Source organism: Suncus etruscus, chromosome 10 (assembly GCF_024139225.1).
Source record: "Suncus etruscus isolate mSunEtr1 chromosome 10, mSunEtr1.pri.cur, whole genome shotgun sequence".
NCBI lineage: Eukaryota > Metazoa > Chordata > Mammalia > Eulipotyphla > Soricidae > Suncus > Suncus etruscus.
This window is the reverse complement of record NC_064857.1, coordinates 96,754,406-96,775,981: the sequence shown is the minus strand read 5'-3', so window position 1 is coordinate 96,775,981 and position 21,576 is coordinate 96,754,406. Positions and strand designations below refer to the sequence as shown.

At 37.6% G+C, this 21,576-nt stretch overlaps 1 protein-coding gene across 2 annotated transcripts in view; it reads right to left on the bottom strand.

Annotated features, from left to right (window-relative positions):
• Positions 1–21,576, bottom strand: part of STK31 (serine/threonine kinase 31) — a 109,503-nt gene that overhangs the window by 85,111 nt on the left and 2,816 nt on the right. For both annotated transcript variants that reach the window (XM_049781438.1, XM_049781439.1), the window contains exons 3-6: positions 20,690–20,788; positions 9,504–9,578; positions 6,828–6,986; positions 905–1,263 (exon numbers count right to left, since the gene is read on the bottom strand). In XM_049781438.1, coding sequence (XP_049637395.1) covers positions 905–1,263; positions 6,828–6,986; positions 9,504–9,578; positions 20,690–20,788 — 692 coding nt within the window. The remainder of the gene's footprint in view (positions 1–904; positions 1,264–6,827; positions 6,987–9,503; positions 9,579–20,689; positions 20,789–21,576) is intronic.

Genomic DNA, 21,576 nt, shown 5'->3' with positions numbered 1-21,576 from the left:
TCCACAATTACCTACAAAGATCACTCCTAGGGCTGGGGAAATGGTTCAAAGGGTTAGAACACATGATTTCTATGTAGGAGTCTGTGTTCATTCCCTGGCATCACATGGTTCCCCAGCTCCTTTGGGAGTCGTTCTCACAAGCACTGTTTAAGAATAGCCCCACACTGCCAGGCATAATCCAAAAAGGAAAAAAAGTGAACTCCTATGCAAAAAATTCTAACACTTCAAATTTTCACAGGAAAGACAAATAATCTCCTTGGTTAAAAAAGACAATTCCCTAAAATTCTTAAGATATTCTTTTGGGTATCCACAACAGTTCTGGAAGACCATCTGATCTTATATCCTAAGGGGTCAAGTTGGTGCTTGGCAAAAGGCAATATCTTCTGCATAGACTCTAGTCTTTTGATCTAATCCTTAGCCCTTTGTTGAAATATTTAGAAAAATCACAGAAAAACTATAAAGCTTATATGAAATTATGAGATGCTTGGCAAACATATTCCAAAGTTATTCATGTGTGAACTGTAAATAATCCAAGATAGTTTTAGTTTTCAAAATAACTTTTTTTTTTTCAAAATAACTTTTAATGATAAAAATAAATAATGCTAGGGAGTGAGAGAGACAGTACAGAGGAGAATATGCTTGTATTGCATGTGGCAGGCCTAGGCCCTACCCTTGCAACCCAAATGGTCCCTTAAGCCCACTAGGAGTCCCCTAAGTGTACAGCCAGGAGTATGCCCTGAATATTACTGGCTGGGGGGAGGAGGACTGCTAAAACAGAGAAAAAGAAACAGAAATATCTCTGTCATTCCTAAAAATCACTGACAGAGTAAGCCTCAACTTTTACTTTACTCTAAGAACAGCTATCATGAATTAGCTATTCGATTAAACCCCACCACAGTCTTACTTGGAAAACGTCTCGTGATTTCCTGTATAGTTTTCATTCTTCGATTCAACAGTCAGTTTCCCACTTACACGCCCCTTTGGCTTACTGAAGGTTGACTGGTTCGATCTATGACTCCACAAAGGAATGGGGCTTTTAAGATTCCTGAGGGAGAGTGGACCAGGTTCTGGGGGTTTTTCCTCACAGACGTTAGCATGGACAGCGAGTTTGCACTTTTCTGCAAATCCTTTCTTAGCCACTTCTTCCCCTATATCCACAGTGCCATACTCAGCCTGAGCAATGACGGTTCCATCTTGACAGGTTGCTTTAATTCTCATTTTTATTTCTTTTTCAAAAATCAAGCTCCCCAAAAAGGTTCTCCCCTAAAATAAGAAGACATAAGCCAGCTATTTCAACATGTTTTTATATTCTTATATTCTTTCTTCCTATTTTTTCCAGAAATCATAGTTTATCATTCTGAAGTCTCTAAAAAATAGTTCTTGTGTCCTCGTTGATGAATATGCAGATATACTTCTCCGTTTATATAGATACATTCAAGCTAGACACTTGCTAAAATCTTTCTCTCCATCAGTAATTTAATGGTTGTACTGATAGATTTATAAATTTCTATAAAATACAAATACATCAAATACATCCTACAGTGAATTTTAATCATACATATATATTGACCATTTACATTTAGTTGCATTGACCAACAGAATATAATGGTGTTCTAGAAAAGTACAGCAGATAAAAAATTAAATTTACTATTTACAAAAGATGCACAAATTTCTTTAAAATTAATTTTAAAGGAAAATCCAGGTGCCTTGGTTTTAAAACAAGAAGCAAAAACAAACCCTCTGAACATCATTAAATTAATTTCAAGTCAACAAAAATAATGGTATATAAATTTTAGAAATTCTAAATTCAGAATTCTAAAATAGTTTCATTTAAAAGAACACTGTACAATTGTCATGTTAAAAAATTGGCTGTTGCTCCTACTTTTATTGTCCACCTTTAATGTTAAGCAGAGATATATCCAAAATAAATATGGAGCTATAAAATACCTTGATATTTAAATAATTTATTATTTAATTTGAATTAAAACTTATTTATATTTTCATAATATTTGACAATTATTCCTATCTTTCCAATTTTTTTATACTTCTTAGCAATCTTTCAAATTGTACTATAAGAAAAAACAATTCTTAGAATGCACACATTGAAGAACAAAAAATAGAGTACAACTCAAGTTACGGACTCATAGCTTTGTTGGAACAGGGACCTCATATTACCATTACAATTATAACCATAGTGCTCTTAAAAGAAAAGTTGTGGTTTTCAGTTATATTCCCACTAGATAAGTATGAAAAGCAACCCAGAGAGTCAGAGCAAAAGCACAGCTGTAGGGCCTTTGCCTTGCATGCGACTGAACCAGGATGGACCTGGGTTTGATCCCCGGTGTCCTGTATGGTCTTCCAAGCCAGGAGTAATTTCTGAGTGCATAGCTAGGAGTAACTAGCTATGAGCGTCACTGGGTGTGGCCCTCCAAAAAAACAAAAGCAATGAAGAAAAACAATATAGATAATGCTAGTAAATCAAATAGGAAATCATACAAAAAAATCTAAAAATCATTATCATAAAAGCCAAATAAAAAGCTAAAACACAGGGGCAGGAGCAGTGGCGCAAGCGGTAGGACGTTTGCCTTGCTACACGCAAACCTAGGACTGACTGAAGTTCAATTCCCCGGCATCCCATATGGTTCCCCAAGCCAGGAGCAATTTCTGAGCACATAGCCAGAAATAACTCCTGAGCATCACTGGGTGTGGCCCAAAAACCAAAAGAAAAAAAAAAGCTAAAAAATATAACATTATTTTAGAATATTTAAGACCCACGACACAAAATTGCATTTTCAAAATTTTTTTGTTTTGGTTTGATGTTTTGTTTGGGGGGCACACCCAGCAGTGTTCAGGGATTACTCCTGACTCTGTGCTCAGAAATTGCTCTTGGCTGGCTTGGGTTATCATATGGGATTCCGAGGATTAAACCCGAATCTGTCCCAGGTCAGCAGCAAGTAAGGCAAATGCCTTTCCCGCAGAGCTATCACTCTGTCTCAAAAACTTACGTTTTGTATACAATTTGAAGCCTGAAATTTAAAGATACATATTGGGAGACTTTACTTCATTTATCAAGAATGCCATCTAGATAACAAAGGTAGTCAAGAAGGCATTAACAACAAATGAGACCAAGTAGGCAAAGCTACATATCTCAACTTCTGTCATAAAAATTCTTGATTTTCGGGAAGGGGAAAAATAATCTTTGATTTAACCATTTGTATTGAATTTATGTCTGAATTTCAAGTGCAATTTACATTCAAACTTAAAGCAAGCTTGTATCCAAATTATTGTTGAAATATACACAATTCTTAATATTTTAGAAACTGAGCAAATTATTTAAATGGTAATTTTCTTTCTATAAAAGTTCTGATTATCTAAAAAGCTTAATTTTCTTAGATTACACTATTCCTAGTTTGGAATTTTTTAGCTATGATTTTGTTTTGTTTTCTTTTGTCTGGGTGATACACCAAGTGATGCTGAGAGTTTCCTCTTAGTCTTGCCTCTGAGCTAAGGAATTACTCCTGGTGGGCTCAGGGACTATATAGGATGCTGGGGACCAACCCAGGTCTGGACGCATGCAAGACAAACATCATACCTGTACCAAGATATAATTATTTTTAAATATTTAAATTTATTTTAAATTCCTTCAACTTATCGTCACCAATAACTGTCAGCACAGAGGCCTATGTTAAGTACATAACTGCAGCACACAGAAGATCAGGGTTCAATCCCAGAACTGCACAGACTCAATCTCTGCGAAGGGTGACCAGTGAGCCATAAGTGGGGAGTAGCCCCCTAACCATTATATCACTTATGGTCCAAAACCCAAAAGAATTAAATCAGTACAAAAAGTTTCAACCCAGTTTTCTCTAATAATCAAAGAGAAAAATCCTGACCTTGCAATAAAATTGAGTTTTCTCAGATCTAACAAACAGAAACAGGGTAGATGTTACATGAGTATTTTAATATTTATTGATGTTGATTTGGGGCCCATCCAAAACTAATCCTGATGGGGTTCAGGGAAAAATGGAATATCAGAGATTGAAACTAGGATTGAAGCATGCAAAGACAAGCACCCCAACTACTATCATCTCTTTGGCCCCAAATACTTTATTTTATAAATATTTATTATATGTACTGTATAATCTTTATTTAATATAGTAGCTCTCTTAAATCTTCTGGGTTAGAACTATAGAGATATACAAATACAATGTGTATGTATGTGTAGAATATATTCTAGTTATTTTAAATCAGAGGTCTCAAACTCAATTTACGTGGGGGCCGCAGGAGGCAAAGTCGGGCTGATCCTTGAGTGCAAAGTCAGTAGTAAGCCTTGAACACTGGGGGGTGTGACCCAAACAACTAAAACAAAACAAAACAAAAAAAAGATTCCTCTAGGGCAGGGCCACAAAATGTTGTACAGAGGGCCGCAAGTTTGAGACCCCTGCCTTAAATATATAAAATTTATCATATTTTTCTTTTTAATAACAGGGAAATTTAATTCAGAACCTGTTTTATGCAAATGTTCTGTCAAACATTTACTTTTTAAATAAATATGAATATTGATTCAAATCAACTTTTCAATTATAAATATTAACTTACACATTGACTAATACAGCTGTAGGGATATTGATGGTAGGTATTCGTAGTGTTCATAGACTTCAAAATTTTCATAGAGGACAGAGTGATAGCATAGGGGATAAGGAGCTTGTCTTACATCCCCAGCATCCCATACAGTCCCCTGAGTCTTCCAGGACTGAGCCCTGAGCACAGAGCTAGAAGCAAGCCCTGAACACTGCTAAGTGTATCCCCAAAACAAAAAAGTTTTTAATAAAGTTTTCAGGGGTCCAGAGCTATAGCACAATTGGTAGGGCATTTGCCTCACAAGTGGCCAACCCAGGTTCAATCCCCAGCATCTCATATGGTGCCCTGAGCCTGCCAGGAGTAATTTCTGAGTGGAGAGCCACTACTAGCCCCCAGGGCTGCCAGGTATGGCCCAAAATTAAAAAAAAAAGTTTTCATACCGGATATTTCATCTAACCATTAAACTTAGAATAGCTAAATATAGGCTAGATTGTTTTCAGGGCCAATAAAATAGTATGGCAGGTAGAAGCAGCACCCCCAATACAAACCATAGCCTAGCCTAGGCCTAACATCAATTAGTCTGCTTTTTCTGTTTGTTTGTTTTTTCATTTTTGGACCACACCCAGCTGTGCTCAGGGGTTACTCCTGGATCTGTGCTAAGAAATTTGCTCCTGGCAAGCTGGGGGACAATCTGGGATGCTTGGGATCAAACTGGGTCCAGCCTGGACCGGCAAGGCAAATGCCCTACTGCTGTGCTATCACTCCAGCCCAACTAGTCTACTTTCATTTCCAACAACCACTATAATCAAACCTAATCCCTAACCCTCATAAGTAAAGACAAATATAAAATAGATAAAAAAAAATTTAAAACGTAATGTCTTTTTTCTTGATTGCTCTACTTCAAGAAATTGCAGCTCATCTTACCATGAAAATAGTGAACAATTTTAATTCTAAACCCAATCAGCTTTGTAACTTTATATTTGACTTTTGTAGATTACAATTATTCTTTATTTTTAAAATAACAAGTCTATTTTGTTCAACAAATGTGTAGTGGAGACAAACAAGATTTTTAAATTAAAATAGCAGCATCTCTGCTGTACTCTTTAGATAAATGCCATGTACTGTTGAACCTGAGAGAAAACTCAGTGGCCTGAGCACATGTTTTGCATGAGAGAAGTCTAGGTTCTGTCACTTTCACCACATACTCTCCCTGAGCACCTGCCAAGAGATATCCCTGAGCATCATCAAATGTGACCAAAAAGAAAAAAAAAAAAAGAAACTACAGTGCGGACTAACATTCAAAACAAAACCAAAGCTGAAGGCAAATACAAGGTTTCCAAATATTACTCTTCTTTTCAACATTATTTAAATGATTTTTCATATAATTCATTGGTAAGCTGCTAAATGAAAAATATAAAAATTATTACTTTGCAACATAATATCCCCCTCAACAATAATAAAGTCCACCAAATTTAAAATGAGAAACAATTTCTATAGGACGAAACCTTAAAATGATCAGATGTTTGGGGCCAGAATGATAGCACAATGTGTAGGGCAGTTTGCTTTGTATACTGCCAACTCAAGTTACTCCCCGACATCTCATATGGTCCCATGAGCAATGACAGGAATGACCCTGAGTGCAAAGCCAGGAGTAACCCCTGAGCACCACCAGCTATGACCCCAACACATACCCAAACACAAACACAATCGCGAATGCACACAAACACACACGCGAATGCACACAAACACACACAATTGCCATATGTTTTCCATAAGTAAGTCACCAATGCAAAGTTTGCCGGAAACAAACTAGAATACAGAATAGCAGAAAATTGCTAATTACCACAGCAAACGGTGAGCTCTTGACAAAAAGATAAAATCTGCTACATTATACTCAACAAAACTCAAATTTGTGATATCTGTGGCCGGGGTTATAGATCAGAATTACTTAATACTTTCTCAAAATTAATAAGTAACAAAATTACATTTTTCTGTCATAAAACTATCATTTTAATCTTTCAATACATTGTACACATTTATTCTATGTGTACTTGCTGATCTTATCTGATCAAAAATACAGACCTAGCAAAGATAAGCATAAATATATAATTACTTATAAATTATTTCCTATCATTTTCACAAGTTTAAAATAGGCTTTTATCCCATTCCTTTTCCTTACACTTATATTTTATATCAAGCGAAGTTGTATTTTAGTTAATAAAAATATTTTAAAACCTGATACTTGCCTGATCGAACTGGGTAACTTCTTGGCTAGAAGGAATCTGTAGTCCCCAAAGTCTGTACTTTTTGGCAACACCAGAAAATTGCAGGTCCACAGGAATATCGACTATATCAGATCGACTGAGAATTTCTGTATTTCCATAGTCAACATATCTCACAAGGCACTGCAACAAAAACCATACTGCACTTACATTAAACATCTCTCATTTTAAAAAGACCCATCTTCTTTCTGCTAACTACCCACAAACCAAAAATTCATTTTATCTCAAACTGACTAAATTTCTTCAAAAAGTAGGTTTAGCAATACCTCACAACAAAGTTCATAATCTTTGAGTTCACAATGATTTCTGTATTTTGTACTAGTTTACCGAAAAGAACTGCTATTATCGGGAACATTTCTCAATATTTTTAATTTGGAATAAAAAATAAGCATAAGCCTAAGAAGCTTACGGCTTTATGCTTCAGTTAAGCATAAAACCAATGAGTTTTATTCAAATTAAGTCATAAACAGAAAAGTTACAATCTTGCTTTAATAAAAATGTAACTATCCCAACTATCAGATCTTGGAAACATTAAATTCATGCTTACCTCCAGCTCTATATCTGTTTCAAAAGTAAAGAAAAAAAAAATAATAATAATAATAATAACAATAATAATATGTCACAGCACTTGTTGCCTGGGTCCCTGGTGCCCTCCCCTCTGGAGATGTGGACTTACAATTTTCTTTTTTTTTTTTTTTTTTTTTTTTTTGGTTTTTGGGCCACACCCAGTGGTGCTCAGGGGTTACTTCTGGCTGTCTGCTCAGAAATAGCTCCTGGCAGGCACGGAGGACCATATGGGACACCGGGATTCGAACCAACCACCTTTGGTCCTGGATCAGCTGCTTGCAAGGCAAACACTGCTGTACTATCACTCCAGGCCCGACTTACAATTTTCATGCTGAATTGTATACTGGGGCTCTCGCCTTCGGAGAAGCCCTCACTCTCTCTGAAGCATGTTACTCTTTTTCTTATTCTCTGCCCTCCCTTTTCTCAGTACCTCTAAATAAAACCTATTCTGTGTGTGTCAGTGTGTGTGTGTCTATGTGTGTGTTTTGGGCCACACCCTATTGACACTCAGGGGTTACTCCTGGCTATGCGTTTCGAAATTGCTCCTGGCTTGAGGGGACCATGTGGGACTGGGGGAACAAACCTTGGTCTGTCCTAGACTAGCACTTTCAAGGCAGATGCCTTACCTCTAGCGCCCTTACCCTACCCACTGTCCTATCTCTACTTCCAGCATAATACTTTAAGTGTTTCATATCATTACTCAAATTGCTTCACCTTAACGTTTTTCTCATTATGTCAAGAAAATGATTATAAAGTATATAAATATAAAATAGTTTAAGTGCAGGAAAGATACAGAAAAAAAAGGTAAGTCTGTAAAGATGCTTTTACAAAACCTGCTGGGTGCATTGTTACCAAATTGCTATTTAAAAATCTCATCTCCTCAAGCACCCTTAGAAAAATCTCCAAGTTAGTTTGGGGTCACAAGAATAGGAGAGCAGGTTTTGCATTTGCCTTGCCTGGGGCCGACCCCTGGTTAGATCCCAAGGCTGCCTGGAGTGATTTCTGGTTCTGTGAACCAAAACCAGGAGTAAAGCCTGAGGCACTGCAGGTTGTGGCCCCAAAACAAAACAAAACAAAATCTCCAAGTTAATAATGTAGCAAGTAAAGTATCTAAACAGAAAAAGAATTCATCACATCTTATCAAAATATGATAAAATAGCAAAACAATCTTAATTTTTTTTTTTTTGGTTTTTGGGCCACACCCGGCGTTGCTCAGGGGTTACTCCTGGCTGTCTGCTCAGAAATAGCCCCTGGCAGGCACAGGGGACCATATGGGACACCGGAATTCGAACCAACCACCTTTGATCCTGGATCGGCTGCTTGCAAGGCAAACGCAGCTGTGCTCTCTCTCCGGGCCCAATCTTAATTCTTAATGATATACACATAAATAGATAATACTTCAGGTTCAGGATCTACTATTTTTCCCAAGTCACAATCTTTTTAAAGATATTTAGCAAAAAGAAAAACAACTTAAGTATTAAGAGGGAGGGAGAGATAGTGTGCTATGGCTATCTGGGGTTCAGTTTCTGGTACCATATATCATCCTCTTAGCTCTGTCAGGAATAACCCAAGTGCAGAGCCAAGAGTGAGCCCTCAAAACCAGCATCCCTGTGTGTGTCCCCAAAACAAAAGAGGAACCAATCTACAAAGAACCAGCTACTCACCAAAAATAACACTACAATGATGGAATCTATCTTAAAATAACTTGTCATTAAATCCAGAAAATTTTTCCTGAATATAACCTAAAATTAACAATTCATTTTTCTTGTGTAAGTTAATGCTTTTAACAAATTTATATTTATTGAACTAGATCTTATTAAGCAATGAAGATGTTTTCATTTTTGTTTTAAAATTTCGGGGCCACAAAGCAATACTCAGGAGTTAATTCCTGACTGTACTCAGGAACTGCTCTTGGTAGTGTTCAGGAAACCAGATGAGATGGCAGATCAGACACGTACAAGGTAAGCATCTTGTCTGCTATAGTATCTCTCTACCCCTGCAGTAAAAGTTTAAATAAGCATCAAATTTAGGAGCCAGAATATTCCTGAGGGGGAGATAAACGCTTGTTCTTGCCTTTTCATCACTGATGACTTTCAGTATTTTGCATCTGTACCAACATTTATCTTCAGAAAATAATCCACCATAAACCTATAAAGAGGGAGGAAAAGAAGTAAAATTACTCAGCATTTTAACAAATGAAAGCATGAAAATAGACCAAAATATACTGTGTCAAAAATCACTTTATATTTTGAATTACAAATCTTACTACCTTCCACTTACCCCATCCCAAAAAAAGAAGAGAAGAGAATGAAAAAACAAAGAAGTTACAGGCCTGGGCTAGAGAGATATTCAATGAGCTAGAAAATAGATGCTTTGCATGAAGTTTTCCTTTCAGACACTGTGATTTGCACTATTGTTAATGAAGAGGTACATGCTTTTACTTCCAATTAGCACTCTGTTCTTGTCCAGAGTAATCAGTTCCAACTATCACTGTTACAGTGGTCCCATCTCTATCCCATCTGCACTGGTCCACTATTTGTGGCAAGCTTCCTACCCTGAACTGGTCCTCCTGGCCTTCATCTCTATTGTCTCTAGATATTCTTTCCAAAATATCTTTTTTTTCTTTTTCTTCTATTTTATTGAAACCATTGTGATTTGCACAGTGATTACAAAGTCCTTCATAGTTGGGTTTCAGTCATACAATGAATCAGGGCCAATCCCACCATCAGTGTTGACCTCCCTCATGTTCCTAGAGTGTATCCCAACTACCACACTTTGCCTGGAGCCTACCAGTATAACCATATGCCCATTTTAAGTTTAGATTGTTAAAGTTTGGGTCTCTTGATTCCATTGTTGTTGCCTTTAGCTTGGATATTTAATTCTGTCCTTTTTTTTAAACCCCATCAATGCATCTGAGACCACTTGGCTTCTGGTCCCCATCCCTTCATATTTGTTTTTCTCCTCCTCCACTCAATTTCTTTTTTTCTCCTTGCTTCTGGTGGCAAAGGTGTTTGAAACAACTCCCATTTAAACCATTTCTAATGCAAAAGAGGGCAAAAGTGATAGCGTTTGTCTTGCATGTTACCAACCCCAAATGGACCCTAGTTTGATTCCCAGGATCCAATATAGTCCCCTGAGTCTAAAAAAGAAGTGCTAAGCCAGGAGTAATTCCTGAGTGTCAATGGGTATGACCCAAAACCCTCCCAAATGACTTAAAAATTTAAGAAATGCAAAAGAAACACTCGGAAATGTAAAACCACAACTCACCAAAGTGAGAAAGAACAAATCAATTCAGATGTACAACTATATATCCAGCAAATGTTATTAAAATTATGTGTACTCAATTAGTATCGTACACTTTTTCCCCCAACTAACATCAAAAACTGGAGAATAGAAATGGTATTCTCTACCAGTGATCTTATTTTTCTGTTAGAAAACAAGTTTAGTAGTAAAGTTAAATAATAATATTATTATCAATTTCTCACTCTGCAGAAGTCACATTATCTTTTTTTTATTTAAACACCTTGATTACATACATGATTGTGTTTGGGTTTCAGTCATGTAAAGAACACCACCCATCACCAGTGCAACATTCTCATCACCAATGTCCCAAATCTCCCTCCTCCCCACCCGAACCCCGCCTGTACTCTAAACAGGCTTTCCATTTCCCTCATACATTCTCATTATGAGACAGTTCAAAATGTAGTTATTTCTCTAACTAAACTCATCACTCTTTGTGGTGAGCTTTCTGAGGTGAGCTGGAACTTCCAGCTCTTTTCTCTTCTCTTTGGTGTCTGAAAATTATTACTGCAAGAATGTCTTTCATTTTTCTTTTTTCAATATAAATGTTAGGGAAAATTTTATTTCAAACTATAACTACTGAATGGTTTGACTTTTTTTTTATTTGAACACCTTGATTACATACATGATTGTGTTTGGGTTTCAGTCATGTAAAGAACACCACCCATCACCAGTGCAACATTCCCATCACCAATGTCCCAAATCTCCCTCCTCCCTACCCAACCCCCACCTGTACTCTAAACAGGCTCTCCATTTCCCTTATACATTCTCAATATTAGGACAGTTTAAAATGTAGTTACTTCTCTAACTAAACTCATCACTCTTTGTGGTGAGCTTCCTGAGGTGAGCTGGAACTTCCAACTCTTTTCTCTTTTGTGTCTGAAAATTATTATTGCAAGAATGTCTTTCATTTTTATTAAAACCCATAGATGAGTGAGACCATTCTGTGTTTCTCTCTCTCTCTCTCTGTCTCTCTCTGACTTATTTCACTCAGCATAATAGATTCCGTGTACATCCATGTATAGGAAAATTTCATGACTTCATCTCTCCTGACAGCTGCATAATATTCCATTGTGTATATGTACCACAGTTTCTTTAGCCATTCTCTGTTGAAGGGCATCTGGGTAGTTTCCAGAGTCTTGCTATGGTAAATAGTGCTGCAATGAATATAGGTGTAAGGAAGGGGTTTTTGTATTGTATTTTTGTGTTCCTAGGGTATATTCCTAGGAGTGGTATAGCTGGATCATATGGGAGCTCCATTTCCAGTTTTTGGAGGAATCTCCATATCGCTTTCCATAAAGGTTGAACTAGACTGCATTCCCAACAGCAGTGGATAAGAGTTCCTTTCTCTCCACATCCCCGCCAACACTGTTTATTCTCATTCTTTGTGATGTGTGCCATTCTCTGTGGTATGAGGTGGTATCTCATCGTTGTTTTGATTTGCATCTCCCTGATGATTAGTGATGTGGAGCATTTTTTCATGTGTCTTTTGGCCATTTGTATTTCTTCTTTGTCAAAGTGTCTGTTCATTTCTTCTCCCCATTTTTTGATGGGATTAGATTTTTTTTTCTTGTAAAGTTCTGACAGTGCATTGTATATTTTGGAGATTAGCCCCTTATCTGATGGGTATTGGGTGAATAGTTTCTCCCACTCAGTGGGTGGCTCTTGTATCCTGGTCACTATTTCCTTTGAGGTGCAGAAACTTCTCAGCTTAATATATTCCCATATGTTAATCTCTGCTTTCACTTGCTTGGAAAGTGCAGTTTCCTCCTTGAAGATGCCTGTAGTCTCAATGTCCTGGAGTGTTTTGCCTATGTATTGTTCTATATATCTTATGGTTTTGGGTCTGATATTGAGGTTTTTAATCCATTTGAATTTTACCTTCGTACATGATGTTAGCTGGGGGTCTAAGTTCAATTTTTTGCAAGTGGCTATCCAGTTGTGCCAACACCACTTGTTGAAGAGGCTTTCCCTGCTCCATTTAGGATTTCCTGCTCCTTTATCAAAAATTAGGTGATTGTATGTCTGGGGAACATTTTCTGAGTATTCAAGCCTATTCCACTGATCTGAGGGTCTGTCCTTATTCCAATACCATGCTGTTTTGATAACTATTGCTTTGTAGTAAAGTTTAAAGTTGGGGAAAGTAATTCCTCCCATATTCTTTTTCCCAATGATTGCTTTAGCTATTCTAGGGTGTTTATTGTTCCAAACGAATTTCAAAAGTGCCTGATCCACTTCTTTGAAGAATGTCATGGGTATCTTTAGAGGGATAGCATTAAATCTGTATAATGCCTTGGGGAGTATTGCCATTTTGATTATGTTAATCCTGCCAATCCATGAGCAGGGTATGTGTTTCCATTTCCGCGTGTACTCTCTTATTTCTTGGAGCAGAGTTTTATAGTTTTCTTTGTATAGGTCCTTCACATTTTTAGTCAAGTTGATTCCAAGATATTTGAGTTTGTGTGGCACTATTGTGAATGGGGTTGTTTTCTTTTTTTTTTGGTTTTTGGGCCACACCCATTTGACGCTCAGGGGTTACTCCTGGCTATGCGCTCAGAAGTCGCTCCTGGCTTGGGGGACCATATGGGACGCCGGGAGATCGAACCGCGGTCCGTCCTAGGCTAGCGCAGGCAAGGCAGGCACCTTACCTCTAGCGCCACCGCCCGGCCCTGGGTTATTTTCTTAATGTCCATTTCTTCCTTATTACTATTGGTGTATAGGAAGGCCATTGATTTTTGTGTGTTAATTTTGTAGCCTGCCACCTTGCTATATGAGTCTATTGTTTCTAGAAGCTTTTTGGTAGAGTCTTTAGGGTTTTCTAAGTAGAGTATCATGTCATCTGCAAACAGTGAGAGCTTGACTTCTTCCTTTCCTATATGGATTCCCTTGATATCTTTTTCTTGCCTAATCACTATAGCGAGTACCTCCAGTGCTATGTTGAATAGGAGTGGTGAGAGAGGACAGCCTTGTCTTGTGCCAGAATTTAGAGGGAAGGCTTTTAGTTTTTCTCCATTGAGGATAATATTTGCCACTGGCTTGTGGTAGATGGCCTTAACTATATTGAGAAAGGTTCCTTCCATTCCCATCTTGCTGAGAGTTTTGATCAAGAATGGGTGTTGGACCTTATCAAATACTTTCTCTGCATCTATTGATATGATCATGTGGTTTTTATTTTTCTTGTTGTTGATGTTGTGTATTATGTTGATAGATTTATGGATGTTAAACCATCCTTGCATTCCTGGGATGACACCTACTTGATCATAGTGGATGATCTTCTTAATGAGACACTGAATCCTATTTGCCAGGATTTTGTTGAGGATCTTTGCATCTGCATTCATCAGCGATATTGGTCTGTAATTTTCTTTTTTCGTAGCATCTCTGTCTGGTTTAGGTATCAAGGTGATGTTGGCTTCATAAAAGCTATTTGGAAGTGTTTCTGTTTGTTCAATTTCATGAAAGAGTCTTGCCAGGATTGGTAGTAGTTCCTCTTGGAAAGTTTGAAAGAATTCATTAGTGAATCCATCAGGGCCTGGGCTTTTGTTTTTGGGCAGACATTTGATTACCGTTTTAATTTCATCAATGGTGATGGGGGTGTTTAGATATGCTACATCCTCTTCCTTCAACTGTGGAAGATTATAAGAATCCAAGAATTTATCCATTTCTTCCAGGTTCTCATTTTTAGTAGCGTAGAGTTTCTCAAAGTAGTTTCTGATTACCCTTTGAATCTCTGTCATATCAGTAGTGATCTCTTCTTTTTCATTCCCAATACGAGTTATCAAGTTTCTTTCTCTCTTCGTTAGGTTTGCCAGTGGTCTATCAATCTTGTTTATTTTTTCAAAGAACCAACTTCTGCTTTCGTTGATCTTTTGAATTGTTTTTTGGGTTTCCACTTCGTTGATTTCTGCTCTCAGCTTTGTTATTTCCTTCTGTCTCCCTATTTTTGGATCCTTTTGTTGAGCACTTTCTAGTTCTATTAGCTGTGTCATTAAGCTACTCAGGTAAGCTCCTTCTTCCTTCCTGATGTGCGCTTGCAAAGCTATAAATTTTCCTCTCAGTACTGCTTTTGCTGTGTCCCATAAGTTCTGATAGTTTGTGTCTTTATTGTCATTTGTTTCCAGGAACCTTTTGATTTCCTTCTTGATTTCATCTTGGACCCACTGGTTATTGAGTATGAGGCTGTTTAACTTCCAGGTGTTAAAGTTTTTCTTCTGAGTCCCTTTGGAATTCACAAATAATTTCAGAGCCTTGTGGTCAGTGAAGGTAGTCTGCAAAATTTCTATCCACTTGATATTATGGAGGTATGTTTTATATGCCAGCATGTAGTCTATCCTGGAGAATGTCCCATGCACATTGGAGAACAATGTGTATCCAGGTTTCTGGGGATGGAGTGTCCTATATATATCCACTAAGCCTCTTTCTTCCATTTATCTCCTCAGGTCTAGTATATTCTTGTTGGGTTTCAGTATGGTTGACCTATCCAGTGTTGACAAAGCCGTGTTGAGGTTCCCCACAATTATTGTGTTGTTACTGATATTATTTTTCAGATTTGTCAACAATTTTATTAAATATTTTGCTGGCCCCTCATTTGGTGCATATATGTTTAGGAGAGTGATTTCTTCCTGCTCTACATACCCCTTGATATAAAATGTCCATCTTTGTCCCTTACAACCTTCCTGAGTATAAAGTTTGCATTATCTGATATTAGTATGGCCACTCCAGCTTTTTTATGGGTGTTGTTTGCTTGGATAATTTTTCTCCAGCCTTTTATTTTGAGTCTATGTTTGTTCTGGCTATTCAGGTGCGTTTCTTGTAGGCAGCAGAAGGTTGGATTGAGTTTTTTGATCCATTTAGCCACTCTGTGTCTCTTAACTGGTGCATTTAGTCCATTGACATTGAGAGAAAGAATTGTCCTAAGATTTAATGCCATCTTTATATCAAAATTTGGTGTGTCTTTTGGTTAGTCTTGTCTTAAATTAGGTCTTTCAGTTTTTCTCTTAAGACTGGTTTTGAGTCTGTAAAGTTTCTGAGCTGTTTTTTGTCTGTGAAACCATGTATTCTTCCGTCAAACCGGAAAGTGAGTTTTGCTGGGTACAGTATTCTAGGTGAAGCATTCATTTCATTCAGTCTTGTCACAATATCCCACCACTGCTTTCTGGCCTTGAGTGTTTCTGGTGACAGGTCTGCTGTAAATCTCAAGGATGCTCGCTTGAACGTAATTTCCCCTTTTGATCTTGCTGTTTTCAGAATTCTGTCTCTATCTGTGGGATTCGTCATTGTGACGAGGATGTGTCTTGGGGTGGTTTTCCTGGGGTCTCTTTTGGTTGGTACTCTTCGAGCATGCAGGATTTGATCACATATATTCTTTAGCTCTGGAAGTTTCTCTTTAATGATGTTCTTGACCGTTGGTTCTTCCTGGAAATTTTCTTCCTGGGTCTCTGGGACTCCAATGATTCTTAAGTTGTTTCTGTTGAGCTTATCATAGACTTCTATTTTCACCTGTTCCCATTCTTTGACTAATTTTTCCATTGTCTGTTCATTTGCTTTAATTTTTTTTCCAATCTCTCCTGCTGTATGGAATTGTTATGTATCTCATCTTCCACAGCACCAAGTCTATTCTCAGCTTCTGATACCCTGTCCCAGAGCTTATCCATTTTGTCATTCACTTCGTTTAATGAGTTTTTCAGGCCTGTTAGTTGACATGTTATTTCAGTTTGGAGTTTTGTGATTTCTGTCTTCATATTTTCTTGGTTTTTATTAGTGTTCTGTTCAACTCGATGCATGGTTTCTTTGAGTTCGTTGAGCATCTTCCATATTGCTAGTCTAAAGTCCTTATCTGAGAGGTTGATTAGTTGGTTGGTCTTTATCTGGTCGTCAGAATTGTCATCTTCATTCTCTATGTCTGATGCTGGCCTGCGTTGTTTCCCCATTGTCACACTTGTATTGTGGGTTTTTCTACGTGTTGTGGTGGTATTCATTGGCTAAATGATGCAGGCAGCACACTCCTCTGGCTCCACCCTTTCTGGATGGGCCGACTTGCCTCCAAGGGAGGGGAGTCCTCCGTGGATGAAGCCTCACACAGGATCAAATCTTAGGTCTGAGCACGCAGCAGAGAAGACAGTCCAGAGAGAAATGCCTGCTTCAGTGATCCAGCACAGTTCTTAGTGTGATTTTTTCTTCTTTTTGCGATGGTGTTCTTTTCTTAGAAAGAGCACACGGCCACGTAGCGAAGCGGAGCTAAGTGCTCTGCTGAAGCCTCTTTTTGGCCCACTCCCAAGAGGTTCACGCAACAGGATAGTAGACAGACACACACAGGCAGCACTCACAGTTTTTCACAGTCGGGCCTCACTGGGCAGGTGTAGTTTCGTCAGAAGTCACATTATCTTTAAGTTTTGTAGTAACATACCAAGATAGTTAAAATTCAATATAAGACAACTGACAAATAATGTAATCTTAGTGCAACCTTACTAAGATAATGATATTCTAGTAATCAAGAACAGAACTGAGATCAAACAGGTATCTGTGTCTTTGGTCTTTAAATGTGAATCATCACACTCACTGTAACATATAATCTTGTGCCAAATAGATTTGTCCTTAAACTATATTCAGTACACCACACCTGATACAATTTTATCCACCCACCACTCAACCATTTATAGCCTGCCTACAAAAGTTTAAAATAAAAAGGGCCTGAGTGGTGGCGCAAGCATAAAGCATCTGCCTTGCCCACGTTAGCCTAGGACAGACCTAGGTTCGATCCCCAGGTGTTTCATATGACCCCCAAAACCAGGAGTGAATTCTGAGCGCATAGCCAGGAGTAACATGAGTGTCACTGGGTGTGGCACTTCACAGGGTTTTATGTATGAAAGGCATTCTTCCCACTGTTTTATTTCTCTGGTCCTCTTTTTTACATATTTTTACATATGCGACTCGGGTTTAAATTATATTGAAGTGGGGGTGCAGAGAGAAAGCACAGTGGTGGGGTATTTGCCTTACATGTGGTGGACCCAGAACAGTGGTTCAATTCCTAGTATCCCAAGCCTGCCAGGAGCGATTTCTGAGCACAGAGCCAAGAGTAACCCCTGAGCACCTCCAGGTGTGATTCCCCAAAGAAATTATTTTGAAGAGGCATGTTAAGGAAAAGTACAATACTATATATGAAAAAGAAGTAAAGTCAACTTCCTTCCCAAAACTCAACAGATACCTCTTTAAAGTAATATTATATTTACATTAAATTTGTTTACACTAGGATATTCATTTTAATTTACATAAATATGCTTATTTTACATATAATATTTGCATTTAATTCCATTAATAAAATCGTGTTCAACCTCCCTCATTAAATAACAAACTCATGGAACTGGGTGAGGCAAGTCAAGCACTAGAAGAAACTTAAAAGGGGTATTACTCTGAGGTACCATCCCTGCACTGAACTAAGCACCTCCTAAAATCCTTGGCTTATTTTACCCTAGAATTAAACCCAAAATGATAACTTAATATTCTAAAATAAATATCTATTACAATTCATTAATCATTCCAATATAAGTATGTTTCAGTGGTACCAATTGGTCTCAGGTGTGTTGTTGGGTTAAAAAAGGACAGAATTGTTGCAAAGGTAACAACAATGGAATCAAGAAATCCAAACTTTAACAATCTAAGCAAAAATCAGGCCTATTGGGGCCAGAGCAATAGCACAGCAGTAGGGCGTTTGCCTTGCATGCAGCAACCCAGGAGGACGTCGGTTTGATCTCCAGCCTCCCATAGAGTCCTCTAAGCCAGGATTGATTTCTGAGTGCACAGCCAGAAGTAAGCCTAGAACATCACCGATGTGTCCAAAAAACAAAAACGGGTAGAGAGATAGCATTTAGGTAAGGCATTTGCCTTGCATGCAGAAGGACAATGGTTCAAATCCTGGCATCCCATGTGGTCTCCCAAGCCTGCCAGGAGTGATTTCTGCCTGAAGAGCCAGGAGTAATCCCTGAGTGCTGCCGGGTGTGACGCAAAACCAAAAAAAAAAAAAATCAAAAAACAAACACAAAAAACATGGGCCTGTTGTACTGGCAGGTTGGGGGGCCGGAGGGTGGCATAATATGTACTTCAAGAACATTGGAGATCAACACTAGTGGTGAGAATGACCCTGATTTGTTGTGTGTCTGGAGATTATGGAAGTGTATTCTTTAAATATTGTTCCAGAATCAACTAATTGAAGACTTACACAAATTTATTCTAGCTGTACATCAACTGCCAACAAATGCCAAAAGAATCATATCTGTCCCATAGGGTTCCTGTGAGGATTAATTTAGTACATGAATCTTGTTTAAAAGGCTAAGTCTTGGAGGTGCAAGAGAAAATTTAGGAACACTGGTGAAAAAAGTTGATATTAGCAATAGCACTTGGAGCCAGAACATCATTATGTCTAAAAGTCAATTATTAATAATTTGATCATTTTAAATTTAAAAACTTCAAATTAAAATTTTAAAAACCTTTAAAGTTCAGACTCAATTTATCACTTTTATTACTACTGCTGTAATATATTGAAGAATATTTCATCTCCACTTTGGCTATTGATGCCAAAATATGAACATCTTAGTAAAGATACCTTATGTACTTAATAAATTGTTCAAATAGTATATTTTTGGCAGAAATATATATAATACATTATATATAAATGAGTTGATAAAGAAGTTGTGGCATGAAAACACAATAAAATATATGCAGCTTAATATATATATATATATATATATGCAGCTTAAATAAAAGAGGAAGTCTTTCTTTACAATATGGATGACTGGAGCGGATCATGTTAAAGTGAGTAACAAGTAAAAAAATAAATGGAGAATTTCACTCATATGTGGTACATAAATAAAAGAGCAAAGAAACAGACAATATCCAGTGAAAATCCTTAAGACGTTAATAACACAGGGAGCCCTACGGAGAGTAGTTTTGACAAAAAACTACATTAAACAATTATGCTGGGGCCAGAGAGATAGCACAGCGGCATTTGCCTTGCAAGCAGCTGACCCAGGACCTAAGGTGGTTGGTTTGAATGCCGGCATCGCAGATGGTCCCCAGTGCCTGCCGGGAGCTATTTCTGAGCAGATAACCAGGAGTAACCCCTGAGCACAGCCGGGTGTGACCCAAAAACCAAAAAATAAATAAATAAACAAGCAACTATGCTAGTTTCACTAGTGGAAGTGAAAACCCACATACACTCACACATACAGCTGAGAGTAACCCCAGCACTGTCAGCTGCGGAACCACCAACCCAAATAAAAAAACAAATATAAACAAAGTTTTCATACATATATAAAATGTATTTTATATATACATATATATAATTCTTTACCAACTAATCGAAACAATCAATTTAAAATAAAGGAAAGATCTGAATAAACAATTCACAATTTGTGAGCACAGAACCAGAAGTAAGCACTGAGCAAAGTTGGTATGGCCCAAAAACAAAAACAAAGTTTATAAAATAGAGAAAATTAAGATATGCTCAACTTCAGTAATCATCAGGAAAATGAAATTAACATCACAAGATAAACAATTTGTACACTAAAATGGCTAAAATTTAGAACACAGATGTGAAGGCTAATGAGAAAAAAAGAACTCATACTGTTTCTTATTTTTTTTCTTGGTTTTTGGGACACAACCGGCAGCACTCAGGGGTTACTCCTAAGTCTGCATGCTGAAATCACTCCTGTCAGGCTATGGGACCATATGGGATGCTGGAGATCGAACCCAGGTCTGTTCTTGGTCAGCCTCAACCAAGGCAAACACCCTACAACTGTGCTTTCACTCCAGTCCCAGAACTCACACTTTTTAAAGTAATAAATTTTATTTTATTACTTTTTATTACTTTTTAAAATAACAAATTAATTTAATAATAAATGACTAATTAATTAATTAATTTAATATATAACTAACAGAAAGGATAAATATCAAAGTATTTGGCTCACCTTCTTTGGATCAAGATTCCCGAAAACTGCACTGGCATGTGGACAAACTTCAGAAAGTGAACAACCAATCTTCACAATATCCTTATTTCTACAAATACTCTAAAAGGAAATAAACAATACATATATATATATAAATTTCATAAAATAGTATCTGATAGAGGACTTTATTAATAAAGCAGGTGGGGCTCTTGCCTTGCATGAGGCACTCCAGGTTCTAGCCCCAGCTTCAGCTCTAGCCCCCTATACAGTCCTCCAAACCCAGTCAGGAGGGAGTGATTCTTAGCTACACAGCCAGGAGTTACCTCTGACCACCACCAAGTATGGCCCAAAACTAAAAAAAAAAGTAACTTCTTGTATGCTTTTCACAATTCAAGACTTTTTCATAAGAAATAAGATTAGGGTAGAGTTATGGTACAGTGAATAAAGCCCTAACCTTGAATGTGGCCAACCCACTTCAATCCCTGGAACTACATATGATCCCCTGAGCCCTGCCAGAATTGATTTTCAAGCAGTGCCAGGAGTAAGCCCTGAACACTGCCAAATATACTCCTACTCCATAACCTTTATAAAATTTTTATTTTCTTTTTTTTTTTTTTTTTTTGTGGTTTTTGGGTCACACCCGGCAGTGCTCAGGGGTTATTCCTGGCTCCAGGCTCAGAAATTGCTCCTGGCAGGCACAGGGGACCATATGGGGCGCCGGGATTCGAACCAATGACCTCCTGCATGAAAGGCAAATACCTTACCTCCATGCTATCTCTCCAGCCCCCCTAAAATTTTTATTTTCTAAGTGAATTACTTTTCATTCAAACCAAAATACCAAATACAATTAAATTTAAAATTATTATCTCTGCCTTTTCCTTTTTTGCCACTTCCCTTCACTTGCAACT